The 24,886-nt window shown below is 60.1% G+C and overlaps 1 protein-coding gene across 1 annotated transcript in view; it reads left to right on the plus strand.

Annotated features, from left to right (window-relative positions):
- TMEM266 (transmembrane protein 266) overlaps positions 1-21,880 on the plus strand; it is a 118,852-nt gene extending 96,972 nt beyond the window's left edge. The window contains exons 9-11 of the mRNA XM_055131036.1: positions 12,724-12,913; positions 18,373-18,435; positions 20,763-21,880. Of these exons, the coding sequence (XP_054987011.1) occupies positions 12,724-12,913; positions 18,373-18,435; positions 20,763-21,292 (783 nt within the window). The 3' untranslated portion in view covers positions 21,293-21,880. The remainder of the gene's footprint in view (positions 1-12,723; positions 12,914-18,372; positions 18,436-20,762) is intronic.
- Positions 21,881-24,886: the final 3,006 nt, after the last annotated feature.

The following is a 24,886-nucleotide window of genomic DNA, read 5'->3' on the forward strand; positions in this document are numbered from 1 at the left end:
TGTTCATTTTGTCTGTGTGCTCTGGGGCATCTTGTTTCTCACCAGCGTCCACAGCGGAGGCACCTGGCACCCTCCTGGTGTTGCCGCTGAAAGGCTGAGCACGGGGCCTGGGACACCAGGTGGAAGCCCAGAGAAGGGGCCCCAAAGGCAGGCACCCGATGGTCTCAAGCTCCTTCTGGTTCCCATGTCCATAGCACTGTCTGCATCCCACCCCCCACTGCCTTAAGGGCCCACGTGGCAGGTCCAGGGCAGGTAGGGACCAGCCGCTGGACTTCAGAGCCGAGAAAGGTCAGCCCCTGTCTCTGCTGCCATGGGCAGGCTCTCGCGGGGTCAGAGGTTAAATCAATGCCGGGGAGTTTGCTCCTCTTAAGAAACCGTCTCCGGCAGTTCCCAGAAGACCCCACCGGGACCTTGCTCTGGTTCCCAGATGTCTTGAGGTCCCCACTGTCCCAGCTCAGTTCCCTCAGACGCCTTGCAGCAAAGAGCCTTTGGCTCAAACTCATGCCGCCGGGCCCCGGCCAAAGCTGCAATTTCTTTCCTCCTTCCCAAGGGCCCCGTGGGGAGAATGTGGGGTGTCAGGAGCTCCATCGGCAGCACCCCTCACCCCGGGATCCCTGGCACTCCAGGGGCTGTAGGGCCCTATCTGTGGGACCAGCTTGGGGTCAGTCCCTCCTGGTGGGGTGTTGTGGGGGGCAGCTGTAGGGGCGGGGGTCCTCTCACCAGAGAGCGGGACAGTGGGATGCCAGCCTCAGCCCCACTGTGACCTGCCTGCCCAGATCTCGGGTTCCTTGTAGGAAACATGGGAGAGATGAGGCTGACACCCCGGGGTGCTGTGAGGATCAGGAAATTCAGCCTCCTCCAGCCCCCCAGTATATGGACGAGAGAGGGAGCAGCATTCCCATCCACTCAGGACCACCCGTGTCACGCCAATTAAAAAAAGGGGGGGGGAAGTAAAAGAAATGCAACCATAAATCATTTGTGCAGTGGTGACTCCATAGAAATGCATTATTCAGTATTTTAGCTCATTTTGACCCTGATGGTCGGTGTTGGCGAGCGAGGCGTTAGGAATCCCTTCAGAGGTGGGGGAGAGCAGGGAAGGGCTGGGAGCAAGCCCTGGGGTGCACATCCACCTTCCTCCTTTCCTGTGTCAGGGAGAGGCTGTTTCTCACTGGCAGTGCTCAGGGTTTACTCCTGGCTCTGTGCTCAGGGATCACTCTTGGCAGGGCCCGGAGGGTGGGGGACACTAGATGCAGTACTAGATGCAGCACACACACACACACACACACACACACACACACACACACACTCTCGCATATACTGCATACATGCGCGTGCACACATACACACTCTCATATACTGCACACATGCACACACACACACACACTCTCGCATATACTGAGGCTGTTTTGATGTTTCCATATTGAAAAGTAAAAAGATTAAGTGTGGCAATCTCAGTCCCTATACACACAGCCCTTCAAAGCAATGCGGGGGGCTGGAGCGATAGCACAACGGGTAGGGCGTTTGCCTTGCACGCGGCCGACCCAGGTTCAATTCCCAGCATCCCATATGGTCCCCTGAGCACCGCCAGGAGTGATTCCTGAGTGCAAAGCCAGGAGTAACTTCTGTGCATCGTCGGGTGTGACCCAAAAAGCAAAAGCAATGCAGTAACTTCTGTAGAAAAGGCACAAGAGAAGGAGGCCTCTGTGTCAGGCGCCGCTAGGGCAAGTGTCGCGGCTGATGGACACATTGGCCAAAGCTGAAGCTCTGCCTCCCTTTTCTTCCCAGAGGTAAGAGGGAGCCCCTGCCCCCCTGTGCCCGTCAGGCCCCAGAGCTCCAGCCGTGCTTCAGCTCTGGCTTCCTTGAGCACTTGGGGCTCCAGGTGCCCGTAGATGCGGCCTGCATGCCTAGAATCCAGCCGTCCTGGCGTCACTGGGTCCGTCCAAGGCAGCCACAGGCTCAGGCCCCTCCCTGCCCCTAGAACCCACGCTCAGCACCCTGGGAGACCTCCCTGGCTGCTTTGTTTGGGGGCCACACAGGCAGTGCTCAGGGCTTACTCCTGGCTCTGCGCTCAGGGATCACTCTGTTGGGTCCAGGTGCTGGTGATCAAACCCAGGTCGGCCACTTGCAAGACCAGCGCCCTCCCCACTATGCTATCGCTCGGGCCACAGAGTTGTCCCTGGCTGAATGCCAGCCCTCGGCGTGTTTCCCAAAGAAGCCCGGGCTGCACCCGGACCCTAAGTCCTGAGCGTTCATGGAGGGAGAATGTGTGGGTGACGGTCATGGCCTGCTGCCACCCCGCCCCCCACTGCCTCTACCAAACTCAGGGTTCAGGGCTCCGTGGGGGCAGCTGTCCCGAAGGGAGGCCGAGCTCTCTGTTCTGAGCCAGGCTCTGAACCCCAGTACTCACACGACCCCCAAGACGATGCTGATGGCTCTGCCCGTGTCACCCACCACATGAGGCATGGGACAGGTGTCACCAGCCTGCAGGCCCACAGGGAAAGGGTTCAGCCCTGGATCTGAGGGTGCTGCCTGGGGCCACTTCCCTCTCAGCTCAGCTCAAAGGCCAGGTTACCTGCACTGTTCAAGATCTCCATGGAGGAAGTGCTGTCTTCCTTGCTTCCTTCCTTCCTTCCTTCCTTCCTTCCTTCCTTCCTTCCTTCCTTCCTTCCTTCCTTCCTTCTTTCCTTCCTTCCTTCCTTCCTCCCTCCCTCCCTCCCTTCCCTCCTCCCCCCTCCCTTCTTCCCTCCCTCCCTCCTTTCCTTTTTTCCTTCCTTCCTTCCTCCCTCCCTCCCTCCCTCCCTTCCTTCCTTCCTTCCTTCCTTCCTTCCTTCCTTCCTTCCTTCCTTCCTCCCTCCCTCCCTCCCTCCCTCCCTCCCTCCCTCCCTCCCTCCCTCCCTCCCTCCCTCCCCCCTCCCTCCCTCCCTCCCTCCCTCCCTCCCTCCCTCCCTCCTTCCTTCCTTCCTTCCTTCCTTCCTTCCTTCCTTCCTTCCTTCCTTCCTTCCTTCCTTCCTCTCTCTCTCTCTCCCTATATCTTTCTTTCTTTCTTTCTTTCTTTCTTTCTTTCTTTCTTTCTTTCTTTCTTTCTTCCTTTCTCTCTCTCTTTCTCTCAGCATGGGAAGTGATTTGTAAAACGGCCGATAGCTTTAATGACAAGCCTATTTAGCTGATAAAATTAGCCATCAGAGGAATAACTTATGTTATCCTTTTGCCATAATTTAAATTTATGGCCCACCACCAGTCATCTTCCCCGTGGATGGAAAGGGGCCAGGGTTGAATTCCGCTTCACCCCACTCCTAAATCATCCGTTTGCAACTGTCTCCTGATTTTTATTGTTACCAACAATGGCGGAACTAATGGAAATAAACATTGGATGCCGTCCCAGCAGCGGCCGGGTGGGGAGGCCGGGCGGTCTGGGCAGACAGCACTAATAGGAGAGGAGAAAATTATTGCTATTGCATTAGGTAGCTCCACGCTTCTGGGCAGAGTCCGCATTGATCCGGCCAAGGCCGTGTCAACTGCTCTCTGCACACCAGACCATTAAAGGCCGAGATGCCTGGGTGTGGCCCCGGGGCCTGGCCCCTCCCGGGCGTGCATTAGAAGCCCAGCCCCACAGAAAGGCCTGACTCTCCCTTCACGGGCGCCGGGATTTCCCTGTGGATCCTGCCCCGCCTCCCGCCCCCCCCCCATGGTTATCTGATTGGAAACACGGAGCTAATGGGGTGTCTGAGCAGGGCAGGGCTCTGACCACCCCCTCGCCTGCCCCAGCCTCTGCTCCCACGGTTTCTCCCACTGGCCTGTTGGCCGATGGGAAAGTTACCTCCTTTTGTCATCAGTGTCCCTGCCGCCCCCAGCCCCCCCTCCCGTGCACTTCCCCTCTCAGAGACCCAGACTCACGATTCCCCGCCCCCCCGCCCCACCCACCCCAGGTCTGGGAGTTCGTATCGTTCTCTCTGCCTGCAGGGTGAGGACGTGGTGGTCTAAGAGTGTGGAGGTTTGGGGGTGTGGAGGATGCGTCTGCATTTATCCTGCTTAGGAGGCTGCGTTTCTTGGCTTTGTAGGTTCAGGTTTTCATTGGACTTTGAAAGGCCTTAGCTACCATGTCTTTACTGCTTCTGTCTCATCCTCTCACTGCTGGTCCTCCTTCAATGCCTGTGACCGGCCCTTGATTGCGTCTCATATCTTTCTCACTCATTATTCTGTACCCCTCTTCTGTTTTTTATAGCAGTTACCCCAGTGGTGTGGCGGGTGGGGGGTGGATACAAGCTTCACAGTTTGGTGCTCTGATGGGGTGATGCCTCTTGGTCTCAGGGATACTCAGGGGGCCCTAGGGCTGCCCCTGGCTGTACTGGGTGGGGTGTGCCAGGGACTGAACTCAGGGTCTCCTGCCTGTCTGGCATGAGCTCTGCCTCTGGAGCCATCTCTGTGAGCCTCTTCAGTGCTCCCCCCTTTACCTGGCTGTATGTTTTTTGTTGGTTTTTTTTCTTTTTGGGTCACACCTGGCAATGCACAGGGATTACTCCTGGCTCTGCACTCAGGAATTACCTCTGGCAGTGCTCAGGGGACCATATGGGATGCTGGGAATCGAACCCAAGTCGGCCGCATGCAAGGCAAACACCCTACCCACTGTGCTATGGCTCCAGCCCCGGCTGTATGCTTTTCACTCTTATCTTGAGGCCCATCCTCAAGTTCAGCACCTCTACCTTCACTGTGTCCATCTGCTCCAGACCCTTCCAGCTGTGCGCTACTCTCAGATCCGGTCTGTCGGGGTTTTAAAGTTTCTCTGGGCTGCTTTCATTAACTCTGCTTTTCCACTGGAGTGCCACCTCCAGTTTGCTCATCTTACCCTCTTACCGTCTCACCCACTTTTTTTTGAAACTTAGTGAAAAGTTTTATTTATTTATTTAATTTATTCTTTTATTGAATCACCATGTGGAAAGTTACAAAGCTTTCAGGTTTAAGTCTCAGTTATACAATGCTCAAACACCCATCCCTTCACCAGTGCACATATTCCACCACCAAGAATCACAGTATAGGGGCTGGAGTGATAGCACAGCGGGTAGGGCGTTTGCCTTGCACGCGGCCAACCCGGGTTCGAATCCCAGCATCCCATATGGTCCCCTGAGCACGGCCAGGGGTAATTCCTGAGTGCAGAGCCAGGAGTAACCCCTGTGCATCGCCAGGTGTGACCCAAAAAGCAAAAAAAAAAAAAAAAAAAAAAAAAAAAAAAAAAAAAAGAATCACAGTATACCTCCCCCCACCCCCTCACCTCCCCAGCCCCCCACCCCGCCTGTGTAGCTGATAAATTTCACTTTACTTTCACTTTACTTTGATTACATTCAATATTTCAACAAAAAATTCACTATTATTGTTTGGAGTTTCTCCACCCTAAAGTCAGACCTGCTGAAAAGGCATCATTTGATAATTTGTTTTCCATTGCTGAGAATGAAGAGATATGAGGTTGAGCAGCCACACTAGCGGCCGCACGGTTTTGGATTTCTGTATTTTAGTAACTAAGTCCAGAGAAATATCTGCCAGAAATTGCATCATTGAAAGCTTGTACCTCTTAGCTACTTTATATTCCACATATGAGTGCAATCTTTCTATGTCTGTCTCTTTCTTTCTGACTCATTTCACTCAACATGATACTTTCCATGTTGATCCAGTTATATGCAAATTTCATGACTTCATGTTTTCTGACAGCTACATAGTATTCCATTGTGTAGATGTACCAAAGTTTCTTTAACCAGTCATCTGTCCTTGGGCACTCGGGTTTTTTTCCAGATTGTGGCTATTGTAAACAGTGCTGCAATGAACATAGAAATGCAGATGTCATTTCTACTACACCTTTTTGCCTCTCCGGGATATATTCCCAGGAGTGGTATTGGGTCAAATGGGAGCTCAATTTCTAATTTTTTGAGAATCGTCCATGTTGTTTTCCAAAAGGGCTGAACCAGTCGGCATTCCCACCAGCAGTGAAGGAGAGTCCCTTTTTCCCTACATCCACGCCAACACCGGTTGCTTTTGTTTTTTGGGATGTGGGCCAGTCTCTGTGGTGTGAGATGATATCTCATTGTTGTTTTGATCTGCATCTCCCTGATGATTAGTGATGTTGAACATTTTCTCATGTGGCTCTCAGCCATTCGGATTTCTTCTTTAGGAAAGTTTCTGTTCATTTCATCACCCCATTTTTTGATCGGGTCGGCAGTTTTCTTCTTGTGGAGTTCAACCAGTGCATTGTATATCCTTGATATCAACCCTTTATTGGATGGGTACTGTGTAAATATCCTTTACCATTCTGTAGATTGTCTTTGTATTTTGGTCACTGTTTCTTTTGAGGTGCAGAAGCTTCTTAGTTTGAGATAGTCCCATTTATTTATCTCTGTTTTCACTTACTTGGTCAGTGGTGTGTCAGCTTTGAAGATACCGTTGGCTTCAATGTCGTGAAGGGTTTTGCCGACCTTGTCTTCAATGTACCTTAGGGATTCTGGTCTGATGTTGAGGTCTTTAATCCATTTTGATCTGACTTTTGTACATGGTGATAGATGGAGGTCTAAGCCCATTCTTTTGCATGTAGCCATCCAGTTTTGCCAGCACAATTTGTCAAACATGCTTTCCTTGCTCCACTTCACATTTCTTGCTCCCTTATCAAAGGTTAGATGATCATATATTTGGGTCACCCACTTTCTTGAACACGCATCAGAGCTGTTTTCAAGTCCTTGTCTGTTCATGTAGATCTCTCCCGGAGCTTGGCTGCTGTGAGTTGCTTTCCGTCTGGGTAATCAATCCCCTTTTACCTACTTGTCTGCATGGCTGGCAATTCTGTTGTATATTGCACATCATTGCTACTGCGTTGGAAAGGTTAGGGGTGGCATTATCCTGATAGGGCTAGGCCTCTGGGAAATGGGGCATTTCAGCAGGAACAAGGCGGAGGGGGTGTGTATGTTGGGGATGGGGTGGGAGGTGGCCCTCAAGGCACCATCAATAGTTCATGGCACTTGTACTTGCTTCCCACCTATCCAGGGTTCTGGAACAAATAGCAAACTTGTCTTAGATGGCAGCTTGACCATGTGCTATGGGACACACAGTGACAGGCGGAGCCCAGAGTGAGATGTGATGGACCCAGGGCTCCAGGGCCACCTGCAGCCTTGCTGTCCACCGCCCACTGCCCACTCCTTTCTGCTCTTTTTTGAGGGTGGGTCACACCCAGCGGTGCTCAAGACTTAGGAATCATTCCTGGGAGGCCAGCTTGGGAGACCACGTGTGGTGCCATGGAACACGCCTGGGTAAGCTGTGTGCCAGGCAACATCCTTCTTCCTGGACTCTCCAGCACCGGGACGTCTGCCCTTACCTGGCCGCCCCTCCCGCCAGCTCCCCTGTCTTTTCCTTGAGCTCTGTCATTTCTTCCCACCCATCAGGTTGCAAGTTTGCTGACAGGAATTGGAGGGCTGGGAGCCACCAGGGTGACTTCCCCTTTGCTTCTGCTGTACCAGGTGGTCCCCACTTGACCCGCAGCAAGGAAGATTCTCTCCCACTTTGGTGCCTCTGTTCAACACTTAATGAGGACCTGACCCACCAGGAGCTCTGAGCAAGGCTTCCGTCCACCAGCTAGACTGTCCCCACCCACCCTGGGCTGTCCCAGCTGCCATCAAGCAGAGCTGAGTGTCACGTGCCTCTCTCCATCGGCCCCTTCAGGATTCAGGGAGGATCACCAGGCACCTCCGCTCACTCCAGGCCTCTGGGAGTCGGGCTCGTGAATGACATCCCCATCCTCATGCCCTTAGGCACACCTCCACTGCCTCCTACATGGTCCCCCTCCAGCTGGTCCATCTCTTAGGTTCACCTCCACCTGGTCCATCTCTTGGGCCCACTTCCACCTGGTCCATCTTTTGGGTCCACCTCCACCTGGTCCATCTCTTGGGCCCACCTCCAGCTGGTCCATCTTTTGGGTCCACCTCCCCTTGGTCCATCTCTTGGGTCCACCTTCACTGCCTCCTTCGTGGTCTGTCTCCACTTGGTCCCCCTCATCCATCCGGGTCCTCTCTGGCCAGATGGCTGTGGTCACCTCCCCGGCTTCCTACCCCCCACCCAGTTCACTGCCCTCCACTGCGGCCAGTGCCAACTCTCCATGGCACTCATCAGAGTCCCGCAAGCCCCCACCCCTGCAGTCCTCTGCCGACTAGGGTTCAACTAGTTGTTGCTCTTTTCTGGAAGTCCTGAAAGCACATGTCCATGCCTCTGAGCCCCAGCCCGTCTCTACTGCCCCACGGACACCCTGCTGCAAAGACCCTCAGAGCAGCCCTTGGGACTGTCCCCTGAGGGCAGCCAGTCTCCCCCAGGACTCGGCTCTAAGCTGTGAGAGGCATTTCCAGCCCCAAACACAGAACTTAGTGTTAAGCCCCTAACTTCCGGAGGGGTGAGCAGAGGGGAGAGTCCCAACACTTGGGCTCACATCTGCCGCCTCACGCTGTGGTCGGGGCAGCTTCTCTGCCTGCACAGTGGTGCTTGGGGCCGGGGCGCGCCCTGTTCCCTGGCTGTCTGGCCGGAGTTCCAGCGGGTCCCTCCCGGGCAGCACTGTATCAATTACAGCTCATTAATAATGCAGCGGCTCAGAGAGTGGCCGGGGAGGCCATTAGCTGGCCCTGCCGAGCGGCCTTGGAGAAAGTGGGCTGGATGGGCCCCCGGGAGTTCAGACTGGCCAGCACAGGAGGGGCTCCGGTCCACTCCGGGGCTCAGGGGGCTCCCCGGCCCTCCGTGACCTCGGCAAGCTGAGCCCTGAGCCCCATCGGCTGGAGGGAGGCTGAAGCCACCCCAGGAGGGGCCAGCCTCGCTGCTGGGGGTCCTGAGGCCAGTCGTCTCACTGGGGTGTGCTGAGGCCCCTGGTCTTCTCCTGCTCCAAGATTATTTGGGGTTTGAGTCTATGCACGTGCCCAGGGCGGGGGGTGGGACAGTCAGGGCCCGTGACAGGTCAGGGCCCCGTGTGGGGCAGTCAGGGCCCCGTGTGGGGCAGTGTATATTCTCTGGGCTAGGGGAACTCTGGCGGCTCTCCCCCTCGCCGCCCGGGTTCACTGGACTCTGGCTGCTGCCCCACCCCTGGCAGCCCATGCCACCGGCGGACGAAAGAGGAAGCGAGGGCCAGGCTGGTTGGTGATCAGTTGCCGTTGATTCCATCCTCCCCACGCGCCTGTCCCAGTCTCTCTGAGCCCCCCAGTCTAGTCTCACACTGCCCCTCCTTCCCGGCTCCTCCGGTCTCAGTCTCTCCCGCTCATCTCTCCGCGCTCCATCTCGCAGCCTTGCTCTCTCGTCTCTCCGCGCGCCTGCTCCTGCATTCTCCCCCTACATTCTTCTCCCTCTGGCCCCCTTGCTAGTCTCTCTGCGCTCCATCTTGCCGCCCTGGTCTCTCTCTCTCTCCAACTCTCCATATTGGGGGTAGTCACCACATCCCATCCCACGGCAAAATCAGCATAATCAACTTATCTAAAGCTCTCCTTCTGCTCACGGGCAAAATACCACCTAGGGGTGTTTTTGCTCTCCTTAGTCCAATAACTTAATTAACATCTTTATTCTACTTCTTAATATTTGTTATTTTGTATGGACACAGTAAGAGATACATCGAGCTTATAGAGTGGCTCTCCTGGGGACATCTCGCCACAGACTCAGACTACAGTGCTCAGGCTGGATTAATCGTTCCTAGCCCTAGCAGGGTCTGACTAGTTACTGCTTTTTGGATCATGACAGCATTTGTCCATGACCAAGCTCTTAATTTATAGTTAAGCATTATGGAACTTTGGCCAGGCCCACCTCAATGCCAGGGTAGCACATAACTCACAGCTTGCCCTGGGTCCATCCAGTCCCTCATTGGGACCCTGCTTTGGGGGTGCTATGAAGTAAGGGCAACTGAGGCTTAAGTAGAGAGAACAGATGCCCCGGAGGTAATATTATCTGGAGTCAATTAACTCCCAAGAACTGTCTTCTTGTGCCCATACAAAAAGGACCTTGTTCTGACTTAACTATTCAAAGGACTTAAGAAGAAGAGAAAAACAATATTTACAAGTCAACAGAGCACAAAGAAAGACGTTACAAGTAAACACAGAGGAATGGGAGCACTGTGATGGGAGTAACTCAATAAACATAAGCTCCCAGCAGCAAGGCAGAGAAGACAAACCAATGTTACAATACAGGGCAGGATCCACACTCAGTCTCCTTGCTGTATGCTGGGCTTACTTAGGGCCTAGCCACAGACTTGAGGAAACTGAGGCACCTCATACATGGGCTCACTCCTGGCTCCTTCTGTTCAGCACTGAGTTTTGCAGACAGCGCTCTCCTGACAGGGTTCAGTCTGCTGGGTGTTCTGCAAGGGACCCTGAGGCCAGCACTGCCTGTTTCGTCCAATCCTTGCTTGACACGGTCTTGCTCTTCCCTTTCTGGGCTCCCTCCCTAAATAAGCCCCTCTCCAGCCCTGCCAGAGCTGGCCCTGGAGGGAAGGTCCCACGGACTCTCCTTCCCCAGCACCACGAAAACAAGAGCAGAGACAAACATCATGCTCCTAAGCCTGGACGCAGGGTCTGGTAAGCCCTGTCCACAGGTGTCAGGACAGAGATGTTGAGAATCAGATGTGTGTGTGTGTGTGTGTGTGTGTGTGTGTGTGATTCCTTCCAGCTGGGGTGGGGGGAGCTGGCAGGTGCAGGAAGTGGAGAATCCCCAGGAGCCCGAGGGGATGCGGGGGAGGGAGACGGACACTTTCCCTCTCAGAACTCTGAGGACTGGAGGACTGAGGAGGAGGGGGTGAGGCCCCCCTCGTCCCCCATGGGAGAGGCAGGCTGGCTGGGGTCTGTTTATGGGGCTCTGGGGACCCTTCTACCCCCTGCTGGGCCTGAAGGAGTCAACTGTCCTCTGAGGGGGGTGATGAACCAGCAGCTCCCCGGCACACCCCTTGCCCCATGGGCAGGGGCCAGAGGGAGGCAAGGCTCGGACTGACCAGCCTCCTGCACGAGGCCACTCAGATGTGTCAGCCCGGACTCCAGGGGCTGAGAAGAACTCTGGAAAACTGGCCCCAGAGGCAGAAACCTATGGACAGTGCTAACAGTGCTACCAGGGATTTGCTCCCCTTTGCATTTGTTTACACTAAGGTGATGGGGTTGCATGGGGTGGGGGGAAAATCATTAAAATAAAAGTATAACTCTCTGAAGATGGGAAGTGTGGTGCAGTGAAATCCAGGAGGCTTACCCAAAGGCATGGGGGGTGGCGTGGCCCGGAAAGGGGTGTCGGAGTGCTGGGGAGGAGTCCCAGCATGGGAGGCATGCGTTGGGAGGCCACGCATGCCCTGGTGTGTGTGAAGAGAGAGAAGGAGGTTGTGACCAGGGAGGTGACAGGAGATGGGAGAAGCAGGGGGCCGGTGGGCGGCCAGAGCTGGAGCCTGCTTTGTCGACAGGATGGGGTTTGGGTTTCCTCCCAGCTGGTTTGTGGGTGACCCGCAGGTGGGGTCTGATTCCAGCGGTGTAGAAGCTGGAGTGTCCAGGTGAACGCTGACCCATGAAGGGGGCAAGAAGGGGATGGCGGGGTGGCCCTCACCGATGGAGTGAGATGAAAACCTCCGAGGGCTCCTGAGAGATGACCTACCTAGGGATACGGCACTTGCTCTGCGCGTGGCTGACCCTGGTTGACCCCTGCAGCTGCCAGGAGTGGTCCCTGAGCACCGAGCCAGGAGCAAGCCCTGAGTATCAACGGGTATGGCCCACAAAAAAAGGAGAGAAAAATAGGAACCACGTGAGGAGCAGGTTTGGGGAGACAGGGAAGAATCCTGTTTTGACCAGGGAGACAGGGACACAAACTTTGCTGATGTGGGCGGGGACATGAAGGTGGAAGGCTGATATTCCTGGGAAAGCTCAGGCTGGGATTGGACATAATTGGCAAAATAGGTTCATCGCCTAGCAAGGGTGCCAGCCCTGGGTTCCCCTGGCACACTCCTTGGCCCTGCCACCAAATCTGCTCTTGGAGGTGAATGGCACTTGCAATGGTAGTTCCGAACACTAGATGGCGGTGACGGTCCTCCTTCCCCGAAAGTGGACGCTGCAGAGCCGGCTTCAAATAGCCTGCAAGGCCGCCCTGGACGTGGACCCACGCTCCGCCAGGGTTCTGGAGCATTAGGAAGCCGCCCCCACCCTCCTCCAGCAAACCCAAACCGGAGGTGCAACTTCTGTATAAAGTCCTTGTAACGCACCAAAGAGCTTGTGGTGTGAAACGCCCGTTTCAAAGATGGGGAAGTCAAGGCACAGGTGTGGCAGCCGCGGGCTGGGCCAAGTCCAAGGTGGCCTCGCCAGAAACTGTCTCAGAACAGCACCCAGAGCTGCGGGGCGGAGGTGCTGCCAATCATGCACCAAGAGGCCTGAACACTGCTTTTCTTTCCCTGCCTGGGTCGCAAGTAGCTAGGATGGGATTCAAGCTCGGGTGCTCTGACTCCTCACCTAGGGCGGCTCCCCTCATGTTGTGTCCTGTCCCGGCCCCCTGGTCCTCGAGGTGGGATCAGCCACCTGGTATCCACGTGGGTCCACAGGGTTAAAGAGACCTGGGGCATGGGGCTTGTTAGCGGCAAGGACCGCGCGTCCCGCCAGGGGGCGCTGTTCCCTGCCCTCGCTGCCCCCACCTGGGGGTGCTGCCCCCCCCCCGCCCTCCCCGCCCCGCCCCTGCGGCGCCCCCCACCGCGCCCCCTCTCCTTCCCCGCTGCAGTTTGAGATCCGGCAGCTGCGGGCGCACCTGGCGCAGCAGGACCTGGACCTGGCGGCCGAGCGGGAGGCGGCGCTGCAGGCCCCGCACGTGCTCAGCCAGCCGCGCAGCCGCTACAAGGTGGTGGAGGCGGGCACGTGGGCCGAGGAGACGGCGGCCGAGAGCGTCGTGGAGGAGCTGCAGCCCGTGCCAGGTGAGTCGGGCCGGCCGGCAGCTTATGGCGGGGTGGGGCCCCCTCGCGTCCAGGGGCCGCCCCGGGTGGGTCTCGGCGCAGGGCGCGCGGGGCGGGGGCCGCCTCTGATGGTGTTCCAGGTCCTGCCAGAGCCAGGGGCCCAGGGACACTGGCTGGCAGGAGGCCTGTCCCCTGCAGCTGCGCCCTCCTGGGGTTCAGAAGTCACATGCTCAGACCCTGGGCTTAGCGTCAGCCTGGGGTCAGTTATTCAGCCCCCTGATGGGTGGCGTCTGAGACCTGTGCCCGTCCCCGTGGGCGTCCCAGCCCGCCACCTCCTCTCCACCTTGCAGAATCCTCTCTTGCTCCTGCAGTTTTGCTCAGCTCCCTCTGCGCACTCTTCTCCCTGCCAGGCTTCCCTTAGCGCCCAAACCCATCTCCCTGAACCCCGGTCCCCTCCCAGCGGGCGCGACTGAGCCCCCACCCCACACACAGCATTTCCAAGTACCCTCCAGCTGCGTGCCTCCCCCTGCCTGCCAGCTCAGGCCCACGCCAAGGAGACAAGGCCAAAGGCTGCCTTCCTGACTGGTCCCTCGTCCCCGTGTGGGTCTCTGCACCCCCCACCCCGGATGCTTAGAGCAGGGAGCCTCCGGGCCTGGGGTCTCAGAATAGGGGGCTCTGACAGACGAGAGAGGGTGAGAATGAGCCTTGGAAAGTGTTGCGGAAGGCAGCTGTGTCTTCAGCTCTTGCTTTCCTAGGCAGGGAGGGGGGGTGGGATTACAGCCTGGCTCTCCCAGGGTGGTCTCTGCCTGCCAGGCTGCACAGCTCCCCGTGCTGCCCCACCTCCGGGACCCCCAGTGCCCACAGGGAGCCCTGGTCTGGGCCTGGAGAGTCGCACAAAGGAGCCTCCACAGTAACTGCAGGCTCTGTCCGAGGGGGCTGGGGAGAGGAAGGAGGCGAGGTGGGTGGGGCAAGGGGTCAGAGGGAGGAGCAGGAGGTCAGAGGGAGGAGTGGAGGTCAGAGGGAGGAGTGGAGGTCAGAGGGAGGGGTGGGAGGTCAGAGGGAGGAACAAGAGGTTAGAGGGAGGAGTTGGAGGGGGAGCAGGAGGTCATCAGTCCCAGCCCCACTCAGTGTCAGTTCCAGGTGTGTGTGTGTGTGTGTGTGTGTGTATGGGGAGGACAGTGCTTACCCTCCGCCCAGGGAGCAGAAAGCATGTCAGTTCCAGGTGTGTGTGTGTGTGTGTGTGTGTGTGTGTGTGTGTGTGTATGGGGGGGACAGTGCTCACCCCCCGCCCAGGGAGCAGAAAGCATGTCAGTTCCAGGTGTGTGTGTGTGTGTGTGTGTGTGTGTGTGTGTGTATGGGGAGGACAGTGCTTACCCTCCGCCCAGGGAGCAGAAAGCATGTCAGTTCCAGGTGTGTGTGTGTGTGTGTGTGTATGGGGGGGACAGTGCTCACCCCCCGCCCAGGGAGCAGAAAGCATGTCAGTTCCAGGTGTGTGTGTGTGTGTGTGTAAGGGGGGGACAGTGCTCACCCTCCGGCCCAGGGAGCAGAGAGCATGTGGACAGTGGACAGGCCTCAGCCATACACGAGGGCACGGTCGTGGCGCCTTGCTGCCAGCCCAGGACCCGGCCATGTCTCTCCGTGACAGCCCTGGGTGCCCCCCGACCCTCATCCCCCACCCCACACAGTGCACCCCGTCATCCCCTCACCCTGTAGCACTGAGCATGTGGCATGATCCACAGCCTCCGGGGGGCCAGGGAGGCCGGGCCCCCGCGTGTCCCTGGCCCAGGAGCCGGGCGGCTGGGCGACAGCAGGAGTTATGGCACCGCCAGGACCATGCAGCCACGTGGGCACAGAGAAGGCGGGGCTGGTGGCTCCTGGTGACCCACATCACCACACACACAGGGACAGGCAGGGTGGGCCGGCCAACAGGGGGTGTCCTGGGAACCCCATGGAGGGGGCTCTTGGCCAGGGGGTCCTGGGGGGGAGGTGGTGCCAGCCCGGCCCTGGCTCCGGCAGTCACCGGTGACGCGCCCAGCAGCTCTGGCCCCACTTGCCCGGCACAAATCATTTTTAAAACCTAGGCCGCGGCGGTGCAGCTCTGGGCCTGCCGGTTCACAGGGCCCCTGTGCAGTCATTAATGCTCCCCCCAAATTTATTAGCCTCCGAGCTCCCCCGTAACTTATGACTCACGGGCCCGTGGGGAGTGCCCGGGGTCTCTGCACGATCCACAGCAGCCCTCCCCTCCCTGCTCCTCGGGCCCAGAGGAGCTCCCAGAGCAGCCCCGGCGGTGTCTGCTGGGAATGGGGGGTGTTTCCGGGCCAGGGAGGGCCCGTGGGCTCATGGAGCCGCCTTGGGGCCTCTTACGGCTCATTTATGCTGCAGGGAGCCCCAGAGCCAGGGACTCAGACCCGGGGAGGTGGGGGCATCACCCCACGTGGCAGGCCCTCTCTGGGGGCCCAGAGGGATGGATGGTGTGAGCTGGGGCAGGAGCTGGAACCTCGGTGCCTTCCCCCTGTACTGGCCTGCCCACCGGCCCACCTCCTGCAGCCCCCCTGGGAGGATGCTCTCTGCAAGGGGGCCCTCCTGGTCTTGCCAGCACTCTCTGAAGCTGGGCTTCCATTCCTCTGCTCCTTTGGGGAGACACAGGGGTCAGAGAGCTGCGAACTGGATCTTTGGGCCCACGTGCACCCCAGGACTTGCACCCCGAGCCCCAGAGGCTCGGCTGACTCCTCTCCTCCAGTCCGGCCACCGCTGCACTGGACTGGCTTTAGGGGACCAGCTGGGAGGGCCAGGAAAGCTGCAGAAATGACCCAAGATTCAGGGAGGTGAGGGGCAGCCCTGGGCTGAGCCCGCCCAGGGTAGGAGCCTGCGATTGTGCCCACTCTTCTCCCCAGCACCTCCAGGGTCCTCCCCCTCGGGCCAGGGGCTTCCTGGTGCCCCGTCAGGGCCACGCCCAGAGCCTGGGATGGTTCCTAGGCAGACCAGCCTCTGCCCCTCAGCCCCCTCACCCCTGCGCCCTGAGATCCCTGGCACCCAGCAGGCAGGAAAGAAGGGGGTAGTAATACTGCCCCTCGCTGTCACCTGTGTCCCAGTGGCCGGCACACACTGACCCTGTGCAGAGTGCCGGCAAGTCCCAAAGGCTCTCCAAGGCCTCAGGAGAAAAGGGCGGGCGGGCCCAGGAGGGTGCCCCTGTCTCGGCCTGTGTCCCTAAATTCCCCAGAGGACGGGGGCAGGGGGAGGATGTGGGAGCCAGGGTGCAGATTCAGCCCTTAAGCCCCCCACGTGCCGGGAATTGAGAATAAGAGGAGATGTGAGCCTGGAGCTCAGGCCAGCACAGTGGCCACAGGACGGGGCCTGCGCAGGAGGGTGGGGAAGGGAGGCTCGGACAAGTGCTGGGGTCCCAGCCTCCAGGGCCCAGCCTCCAGGGTGGAGGAGCACCTGGTTCTAGTTTGGGCTCGTTGCCTCAGAGGGAGCCGGAGGTCACCGGAGAAGCTGCGCGTGGCAGGCAGAGGCGTCCGGGCTGAAGGGCACGGGGTGGTTCTCGTCAACAGCCTGCATCAAGACGGGGAGCGCCCTCGTGGGGGGCGAGGGGAGACTCGGGGAGACACAAGTGGGGGCTCAGCAGGACTCCTCTGCACAGACTCCTGCCAGCAGGGGAGCAGGGGGGCGTAGGGGTGAGCCCTCACCACAGGGGTCGCAGGGCAGAGGTGGGAGCAGCCTGGGGCGCCCAGCTCCTGCCTGCAGGGGGACCTGGTGTCGGTGTGGGCCCGGGTGAGTCACGAGCTGGGCGCTGCCAGGCCCTGGGGAGGAGCAGCGGGCGGGCCTGAGGCGGCTCGGGTGGCAGCTAGGGTTACAGGGACGAGCAGGCCAGGGCCGGCCCTTCCCGGCACCGTGCAGTTAACCCGAGCGGTGGGGGCGAGGCTTCCCAGAAGGGAGGTGCGGGGAGGAGGCGCCCAGGGCAGCCGGGATCCATCTCAGGGCCTGGCACCTGCAAGGCATACGGGTGGCCACTGAGTCAGAGGAACCAGAACCAAGTGGGCAGGGAGACCAGGACTGCAGGCGCCTTCCCCCCGCCCCCCACCCCCTGCCTGGAGGGGGTGCTCTGGCCCGGAGAGGCGGCTGGGCGGGTGCTGGCAGGAGGCAGGGGGCCCAGTGCCCAGCAGAGAAGAAACGTGGGGTGCCCGACAGAGGAGGCCCCGCCATGGCCCTGCGGGCCCGCTGGGGGCACGCCCCGAGGGGTGCGGGGACCGGCCCTGCTTGGAACTTGGGCTGGGAGCAGTGCCAGGAGCCAGTGGCTCATCCCCTCACAGCCTGTGGCAGCCTTGCCTGCCCCCTCCTGGCCTGGACAGAGGCTGTGACCCGCCAGCCCACAGGACAGCTGCAACCTGGGCCCTGGGTCTCTCGTTCATCCCAGGCCCCCTGAGGGGTGGTCTCGTGGATCTGTGGACACTCTAGTTTGGCTGCCCGTCACAAGCCCCCCGGACACCACACTAAGGGCTCCGTGCCTGTGGTGGGGGTGGGGGGCACTGAGGGCAGCTCTCGGGGGTGCAGGAGGGGGCAGGGCTCACAGCCCAGACCCCTGCAGTGGAGGCCTGAGGCTGGGTTCCTGTTGGAGCTGCAGGGCCGGCCGCAGCCTCAGCCCTGGAGGGGAAGCCGGATGCACCTCCGGAGAGGCTGAACATGCGTTGGGAGGGGCTCGGCAGTGGCCCCTCGGTGCCCGAGACCCCTGTCCTCTCACGGGCACTCCCGTCCTGAGAGGGGGCGGCCGTGCCAGGGGGCTGACGGCCGGGCTTGACCCCAGGTCTCCTTCCCTGGCTCTGCAGAGGGGCATCGTCCCCACGTCACAGACGGGGTGCCCAGCGCAGAGAACGCCCTGCGGTGACAGCGGTGGAGCCGAGGGCACACCAGGGGGCTCGGGAGGCCCCTGGGGGTGAGGCGGCCTGGCAGCCCCCCAAGTTCTCACTCGGCACCCCCCTCCCCTCGGGGCCCCCAGCGCCCTGTGACAGAGGCGCCTCCTGAGCCCCGCCTGGGTGTGTCCCGGGCCCTTCCCACGAGTCTCTGAACTCTGCTCCGTCCCGTGCCTGTTGGGCCGCTGAGCTGTCCCTGAGACCCGGTCTCCCACCCCATCTCCTTGCCATTCCGTCACGGTCCCCTACACTGTGAGCCCCCAGGGCATCCCTGCAGTGCTCGGGAGCCAGGGCCTGTGGTGGTGTGGGGCGAGCGGGCCTTGGTCTCCGGCCCCCATCGCTGTCCTGTGGCAGCAGACGGAAGGGCCCTGGGGCTCTGCGTGGAGGACAGCACTTGAGGCGAGGGGGCGGAGGGCAGGGGAGGGGCGCTGTCCCCTCACAGCGGGGGCTGCGTGCTTCCTGGGCCCAGGCCTGGGGCAGACACAGCCTCCTCTCAGGGTCCGGGCACGGAGACGGCTGTGCCCGCACCCCCAGCCCTGCTGAGCCACGCACCCTTTTGTTCCACCTCCCTAGACACCACGGTGCAAGATGACATGAACAGCTACATCAGCCAGTACTACAACGGACCCAGCAGCGGTAAGTGGGGGCATCAGGGGTCCCAGATCTCAATGCAGCCAAACATCTGGGCGGCCCTGGGAACCCCGGTGTCTGAGGGCAGGGGCAGGAATGTCAGCTGCCTGGAGACTTCCATGTCACCAGGGAGGGCCTGGTGTGGCCGTCTCTGTTGGAAAGTGTGTGTGTGTGGTGGGGGTGCGAGGCTTGAGGCCTCAGTGTGTCCACACCTGGGGAGAGGGAGCAGGAGGCAGGGGCTGGAGCAGCAGCAGCAGTTTTGTGCTTATACTTGCTGAAGCCTCCCAGCTTCCCAGCGACTCTGTGGCTTTCCCTTTGTTGTGCGAGACCCCTTTCTCCTTCAGCTGCTGGTTTCTTCTGAGCTTCGGGCTTTGACCTACAACAGGATGCTAGTTTCAGGATGTGGGGGACCCTGTGACTCACCCTGAGGTCTCATGCAGTCACAGTACTCCATGCAAGACTCTTTAGGAGAGAGCCAGAGCGGTTGTAGGGTGGGCATTTGCCTTGCATGCAGCTGACCCGGGTTCGATCTCCAGCATCCCATATGGCCCCTGAAGCCTGCACAAGAGGTGATCCCTGAGTGTAGAGCCAGGAGTTAACTCTTGAGCATTGCAGGGTGTGGCCCAACAATACCACCCCACCCCACCCCCGTCCCAACAAAGAAAGATATGGGAGAGACCATATTCATGTGTTTATCAAGTCGTTCATTACCATCTATTTTATTCTGGTTTTTATTCATTTTCAAGTTAGGCACTGAGGGAAAAGTGAAGGGTTTTAAGTTGGGGTTTCACTGGGGATCTCAGAGACCTCCGAGAAAAGTGGGTACTGCTGTAAAAGTGGGGACCACTGGAAACTGGTTCCCACAGGCAGACTGCTAACAGCCTTTCCCATCACGCTGCAGTCCTAGAGTGTTTCACGCCTGTAGGGACTGTCAGGTCAACAACTCCGTTTCATCGGCTACAGTCACTGTGCTGGGCCAGACAGCCCTAGGATTTATTCTTATTTTTTGCTTTTATTGGGGTCACACCTGGCAATGCTCAGGATTACTCCTGGCTCTGCGCTCGGGAATTACTCCTGGCCATGCGCGGGGGGAACAATATGGGATGTCAGGGATCAAACCCAGGGCGGCCAGATGCAGGGCAATCGCCCTCCCCGCTGTACTGTCGCTCGGCCCCTATGCATTGTTACCTCTTGCCTCCTTCACCCATTTCTCTCACACCAGCCTTCCCATCTGCAAGCTGAGTTTGTGTTTCTGCCTGTAAGTTTGCTCGTAAAACAGCTCTTGACTTTCTGTGGGCGACCCAGTCAGGCCAGGGCTTCTCCGCCTTCTTCTAGCTATGGCCTCCTTCCCGTGGCCTCCCTGTCCTACCCCCGCCCCAGGCTCTTACCATGGCCTCTCATGTAAGTAATTTTCCCCATTTGGACCCCGAGAATCTCCTGCTTTGCCCGGAACTGTTGGAAGAAGCGACGGTGTTTTTGTTTTAAATTATTTTATTATTTTTTTTAATTGAATCACCGTGACATAAAGTTATAAAGCTTTCATGACCAGGTTTCAGTCATACAGTGTTCCAACACCCATCTCTCCACCAGTGTACTTTTCCCACCACCAATGTCCCTGCCACCCCCCACCCCCAGCCTGTCTCTACGGCAGGCCTCTCTTCTCTCTCTCTCTCTCTCTCTCCCTCCTTTCTCCCCTCCCCCTTCTTCCCTCCCCCTCCCTCTCCCTCCCTCCCTCCCTCTTCCCTCCCTCCCTCTCTCCCTCTCTCTCTCTCTCTCTCTCTCTCTCTCTGTCTCTTTCTCTCTCTCTCTCTCTCTCTCTCTCTCTTTCTCTCTCTCCCTCTCCTGTTCTTTGTCACTCGGCTCCCATCTCCCCACTGGGCTGTGGAGAAGCTGCCCTGACGAGGTGCCCCCGCTGTCATTGCCGCCTGCAGTCTCTCTCAGAGAGGCCTGTTGAGGTGTTGAGGGGGGCGGGGATGTCCCAGTCCTCAGAAAGTGCCTTCCCACACATGGGGGTCCCACACGCTTGCCCGGCACCCACGCTGAGTCAGACTGGGCTCAGTTTAGCCTCAAGTGGTCAACAGCCCCGCATCACAGAGCTCCAGCAACTGACCGGGAGCCCTGGTGACTGGCCGCAGGCTTCCTCTTGCCCTGCGGGCGCTTAGCAGGAGCACCACCCTCGGCACCCACGGGTGAGGGCCAGAGCCGGCCCCACGTCCACACGAGTTCAGCAGTCGTGTGTGTGTGTGTGTGTGTGTGTGTGTGTGTGTGTGTGTGTGTGTGTGTGTGTGTGTGTGCCCGTCCTCCCCCTGACCGGCCACTCTCCTTCCCTGCAGACAGCGGCGTCCCCGAGCAGGCCGCGTGCCTGGTCACCACGGCGGCCATCGACATCCACCAGCCCAACATCTCCTCCGACCTCTTCTCCCTCGACGTGCCCCTGAAGCTGGGCGAGGACACCCGGGCCAGCTCGGACAGCGCCTCCCGCCCCGCGCACAGCCCGGCCACGGCGGCCCCGAGCGACAGCAGCCAGACGCCGGGCTCGCCCTCGGACTGCAGCACCGGCCCCCGCGAGGAGCCGTGGTCGGAGCCCTCGGGCGAGGCCCAGGCCCAGGACCTTCTCTCCTCCCTCTCGGAGGACCCCTGCCCGTCCCCCCGGGCCTCGGACCCAGCCCCACCGGGCTCGCTGCAGCCCAGCCCTGAGCTGGAGCCGCGGGTGGGGCTGCTCAACCAGAAGAACCAGGAGCCCTTCTCCGTCTTCCAGATCAAGCCCGTCATCCACTTCCAGCCCCCCGCGTCCATGCTGGAGGAGAAGTTCAGATCTTTGGAATCCAAAGAGCAAAAGTTGCACAGGGTCCCCGAGGCCTAGAGGCCCCCCCGGGCCCCGCCCCGCCCCGCCTGAGCTGGGTGGGAAGCAGTGGGGGACCAGCCTGGAGCTGTCGCCCGGACCCCCCACCCCGAGCCCACACACTGGGGGCCCCTCTCAGGGTGCTCTCCAGGGAGGTGGTGCCAGGCCAGACCCTCCTCGGACCTCAGCGCCCAGAGCTGGCGCCCACCAGGGATGGGGTGCTCGCCGCGGGGGGCTTCTGTGCGGGTGGTTCTTTTGTTTGTTTTTAACCGTTTTGACAGAAACCAGCCCGTGGCCGGCCTCGGCAGGGCCCAGCACGGGGGACCGGCTCCGCCTCTTCTGTTGCCTTCATCCCCGCCGCCACCGGGCCCTGAGGAGCAGCACTGTGAGCAGGGGCGGCCCAGCCCCACCCACCCAGCCACCCAGCCACCCAGCCACGCCGTCTCCTCCAGGACCCCGGGGGGCGGAGGGGGCCCGGACACGGCCACACACAGCCGCCACCATCGGAGCCAGCGCCCTCGGTCCCGTCCTCTCCCTTCCGCATGAGCGTTCCGGGGTCTCTCCGAGACGAATCTCATCTTCTCACCGTCATGGCACAGGAAGGGCGAGGGGGCGGGGGGCGGGGGGGGGGCGGGGGACACCACCATTTTCCAACCTCGGCTTTAATAATAAAAACCAGCTGCATCGACGCGTGGGGTGGCGGCGGTTTCCTTCAGCTGGGAGCGCCTGTGGCTTGGGGGTCTGGGCGAGACCCCCCTCCCCAACACAGCCCCAGCTGGCCTGTGACCCCGGGCTAGTTCCTTCCCTTCCCTCCCAACTCGGCTCCCAGGGGTGTGCCGAGAGCTCCCCGACCCCGCTCCCCAGCTGCCCCAGCCACGTGGCCAGCTGTGCCGGGCAGTGGCGCTGCTTCCCTCCGCACCCCGCCCTGGCCCCTCTGTGTCCCAGGGGCCTGCGGACCCCCACCTGGGCGTGCCAAGGCCCGGCTCTGGCCCTGATGCCTGCAGCAGGGCCACCAAGGTGTGACTGTTTCCTTAAAGTTCCGATTTCCCACGGTCTCGACTGACCCTCTGCCACAGCCCCTCTGAGAGGGCCTGCCCACCTGCCTCCACCTTGGCTGGGGGTCCTCACATGTTTCCTGTGGCCTCCTGGACTCACACCACAGCTCGTGCAAAGGAATGGATGGGTGTGGGGGCAGCCAGGGGTGGGCAGCAGGGCATGGCCACCACCTCGATGTGGGATGAGCATCAGGAACGACAGCAGAGGGGCGGACAGTCCTGGAGCCCAGGGTGGGCGTCTGGGGTGCTGGAGGGTGTTGGGGCCATGCCTGGGGCCAAGGGGGAAGAAAGGAGCCACCACTGCACTCAGTGGCCCACCTCCCCGCACTGGTGCTGGGGGATCAGGAGGGGGCGGCCTCGCGGCGAGGCCCGAGGGGAGGCGGCAGGCTCTGGGTGGGGCAGCGGGGCAGGCGTCCGAGCACACCCAGGACATGCGGCTCTGGGAAAGGGCCACGCGCCTGTCCAAGTCCCCCAGGAGCGGGGGTGGGGGGGAAGGGGGGCTCTGCCGTCTCAGTTCAGGCGTGACCTGTGCAGTCGTGGCTTTCCGCGGCCTCACACCCCTGCCACGTGGGGCGCCCACAGCTGCCCACCGAGGAAACCTGTGGCAGCGCAAGCCCTGGGTGAGGCCGGGAGAGCCGGAGCCAGACCAGGGCTCTGCGGCCAGTCATTAGCCTCTGGTCCGTCCGGCAGCCTGGGGGAGCAGCCCCCTGCACTCAGCTTGTCGCCAGAGCTAGAGGCACCCTGAGGCCCACCCCATCTTAGCCTGTTCTGGGGCGGAGCCCAAGGGTTGGCTGGTCAAGCAGGTGTGTGCGCCCCCCTGTCCCCATCCTGAGAGCCTCAGCACCGCCACCAATGGGATGGGGGAGGGGAACAGGCTGAAAGGTCAGCAGTGACAGTGCCCGCAGGGCTGGAGAGTGTGCACCCCTCTGCACCCCGCACCTCCCCTCTAGATTCCTCCTGGGTTTGCAGGCCTGTGTCTGGCTTGCAAAGTGACTCCCTGAGAACCCTGTTCCCTGCCCCCCACACACACACTCACAGACCCCAGCACAACAGGATGAAGTCCTGGGTGCTGCCCTGCACCCCCCACCCCCAGGGCTGCCGGGAGAGCTAATGACATAATGCAAGGGAAAGCCTTTGAGAAGGTTCCAGGGAGACGCTAAAGAAACAGTCTCATGAATAATGGATGCTCAGGGGCTTTGCTGCCTGTTCACTCTCAGCACTGAGGGGAGGGGGGCTGCCAGGGAGGTTAACCTAATGCTACCACCCCCAGTTTGGCTGCGGGGCGGGAGCAAAAGCCCGTCTGCCCCCCGGGTTCCCCTGGAGACAGTGCCCAGCCCCTGAAGAGGGCCAGGGCACACCCTTCCCGTCTCTGCTTCCTCAGTGGCACTTTGGCTGACTCCCTGGCCCTAACCCCACCCCCACCACCCTCTCCTGTTGGGACACATCGGGCCATCCCAACTGCTCAGGACTCCTCACCCCCCACCCCCAAAAAGTTCGCTATTGTTTCCTCGTGAATATTTGTTCAGTTCCCCAAGGGAAAAAATGACCCGCTGGGCCACTATTGATGCGACTTGGAAGCCAGGGACTAACTGTTGAGGGCTACCGGGCTGTGGGTGGAGGTGACCGCATGACAGCATGGGGGATGGGAGCCCATGGAACAGGCTGCCCTGGGGATGAGCGAGGGCCTCAGACATGGTGATGGTGGCGCGACTCTCAGGGACCCAGGCTGGCAGGGCACTTTTTGCCTCGTGCTCCATCAATGCGGCCAAGCACCAGGCCAGTCCTGGGCAGCCCCGTCACAGATGGAGCCGGAGTGCTCGGACTCTCCTATGGCCCATGCCAGACGCAGGCGGGCCAGGCCCAAGGTCGAATGCAGACCCCACACCTGAGCAAAAAGTGGTTGCAGGGGCTGGAGTGATAGCACATCGGGGAGGGCGTTTGCCTTGCACGCAGCCAACCCGGGTTCCATTCCCAGCATCCCATATGGTCCCCTGAGCACCACCAGGAGTAATTCCTGAGTGCAGAGCCAGGAGTATCCCCTGTGCATCGTCAGGTGTGACCCAAAAAGGAAAAAAAAAAGTGGTTGCAAAGCAAGCAAAGCTCAACATGGGCTCAAGGCCTGGGGGCACTGTGTTTCGTTCCGTGCCTTCCTTCACTGAGACGGCTCAGCAAAGGGCAAACAGGCCCCCGACGCCATGACTCCAGGGCCTGAGAGCAGGGCCAATAGGGGAGAACCTGGCCTGCACTGCGAGGCCTGAGTTCAGTCCCCAGCACTGCAGCGAGCGGGGGACTCCCCCACCCCAAACTCAACAACAGCAAGAGGGTAAGCAGATTCACAAGGCCCACCCTCCCCACCCGCCCCCTACCTAAGGCTCTGCCACACCCCGGGGTGGAGATTTCTTCAAAGCTTCCCACGGGCAGTTCTCCATCATGCAAAGGACAGAAGGATGAGGCCACGGGGTGCCTCTGAGGGAGACCAGAGACAGGACAGGAACCAGGTGTCCAGATGCTGGGGGACAAGCCCCACTTGGTGCCCTGCCTGTGGACCCGGGCAGGGGCC

The sequence above is a fragment of the Sorex araneus genome, chromosome 3, assembly GCF_027595985.1.
Source record: "Sorex araneus isolate mSorAra2 chromosome 3, mSorAra2.pri, whole genome shotgun sequence".
Classification (NCBI taxonomy): domain Eukaryota; kingdom Metazoa; phylum Chordata; class Mammalia; order Eulipotyphla; family Soricidae; genus Sorex; species Sorex araneus.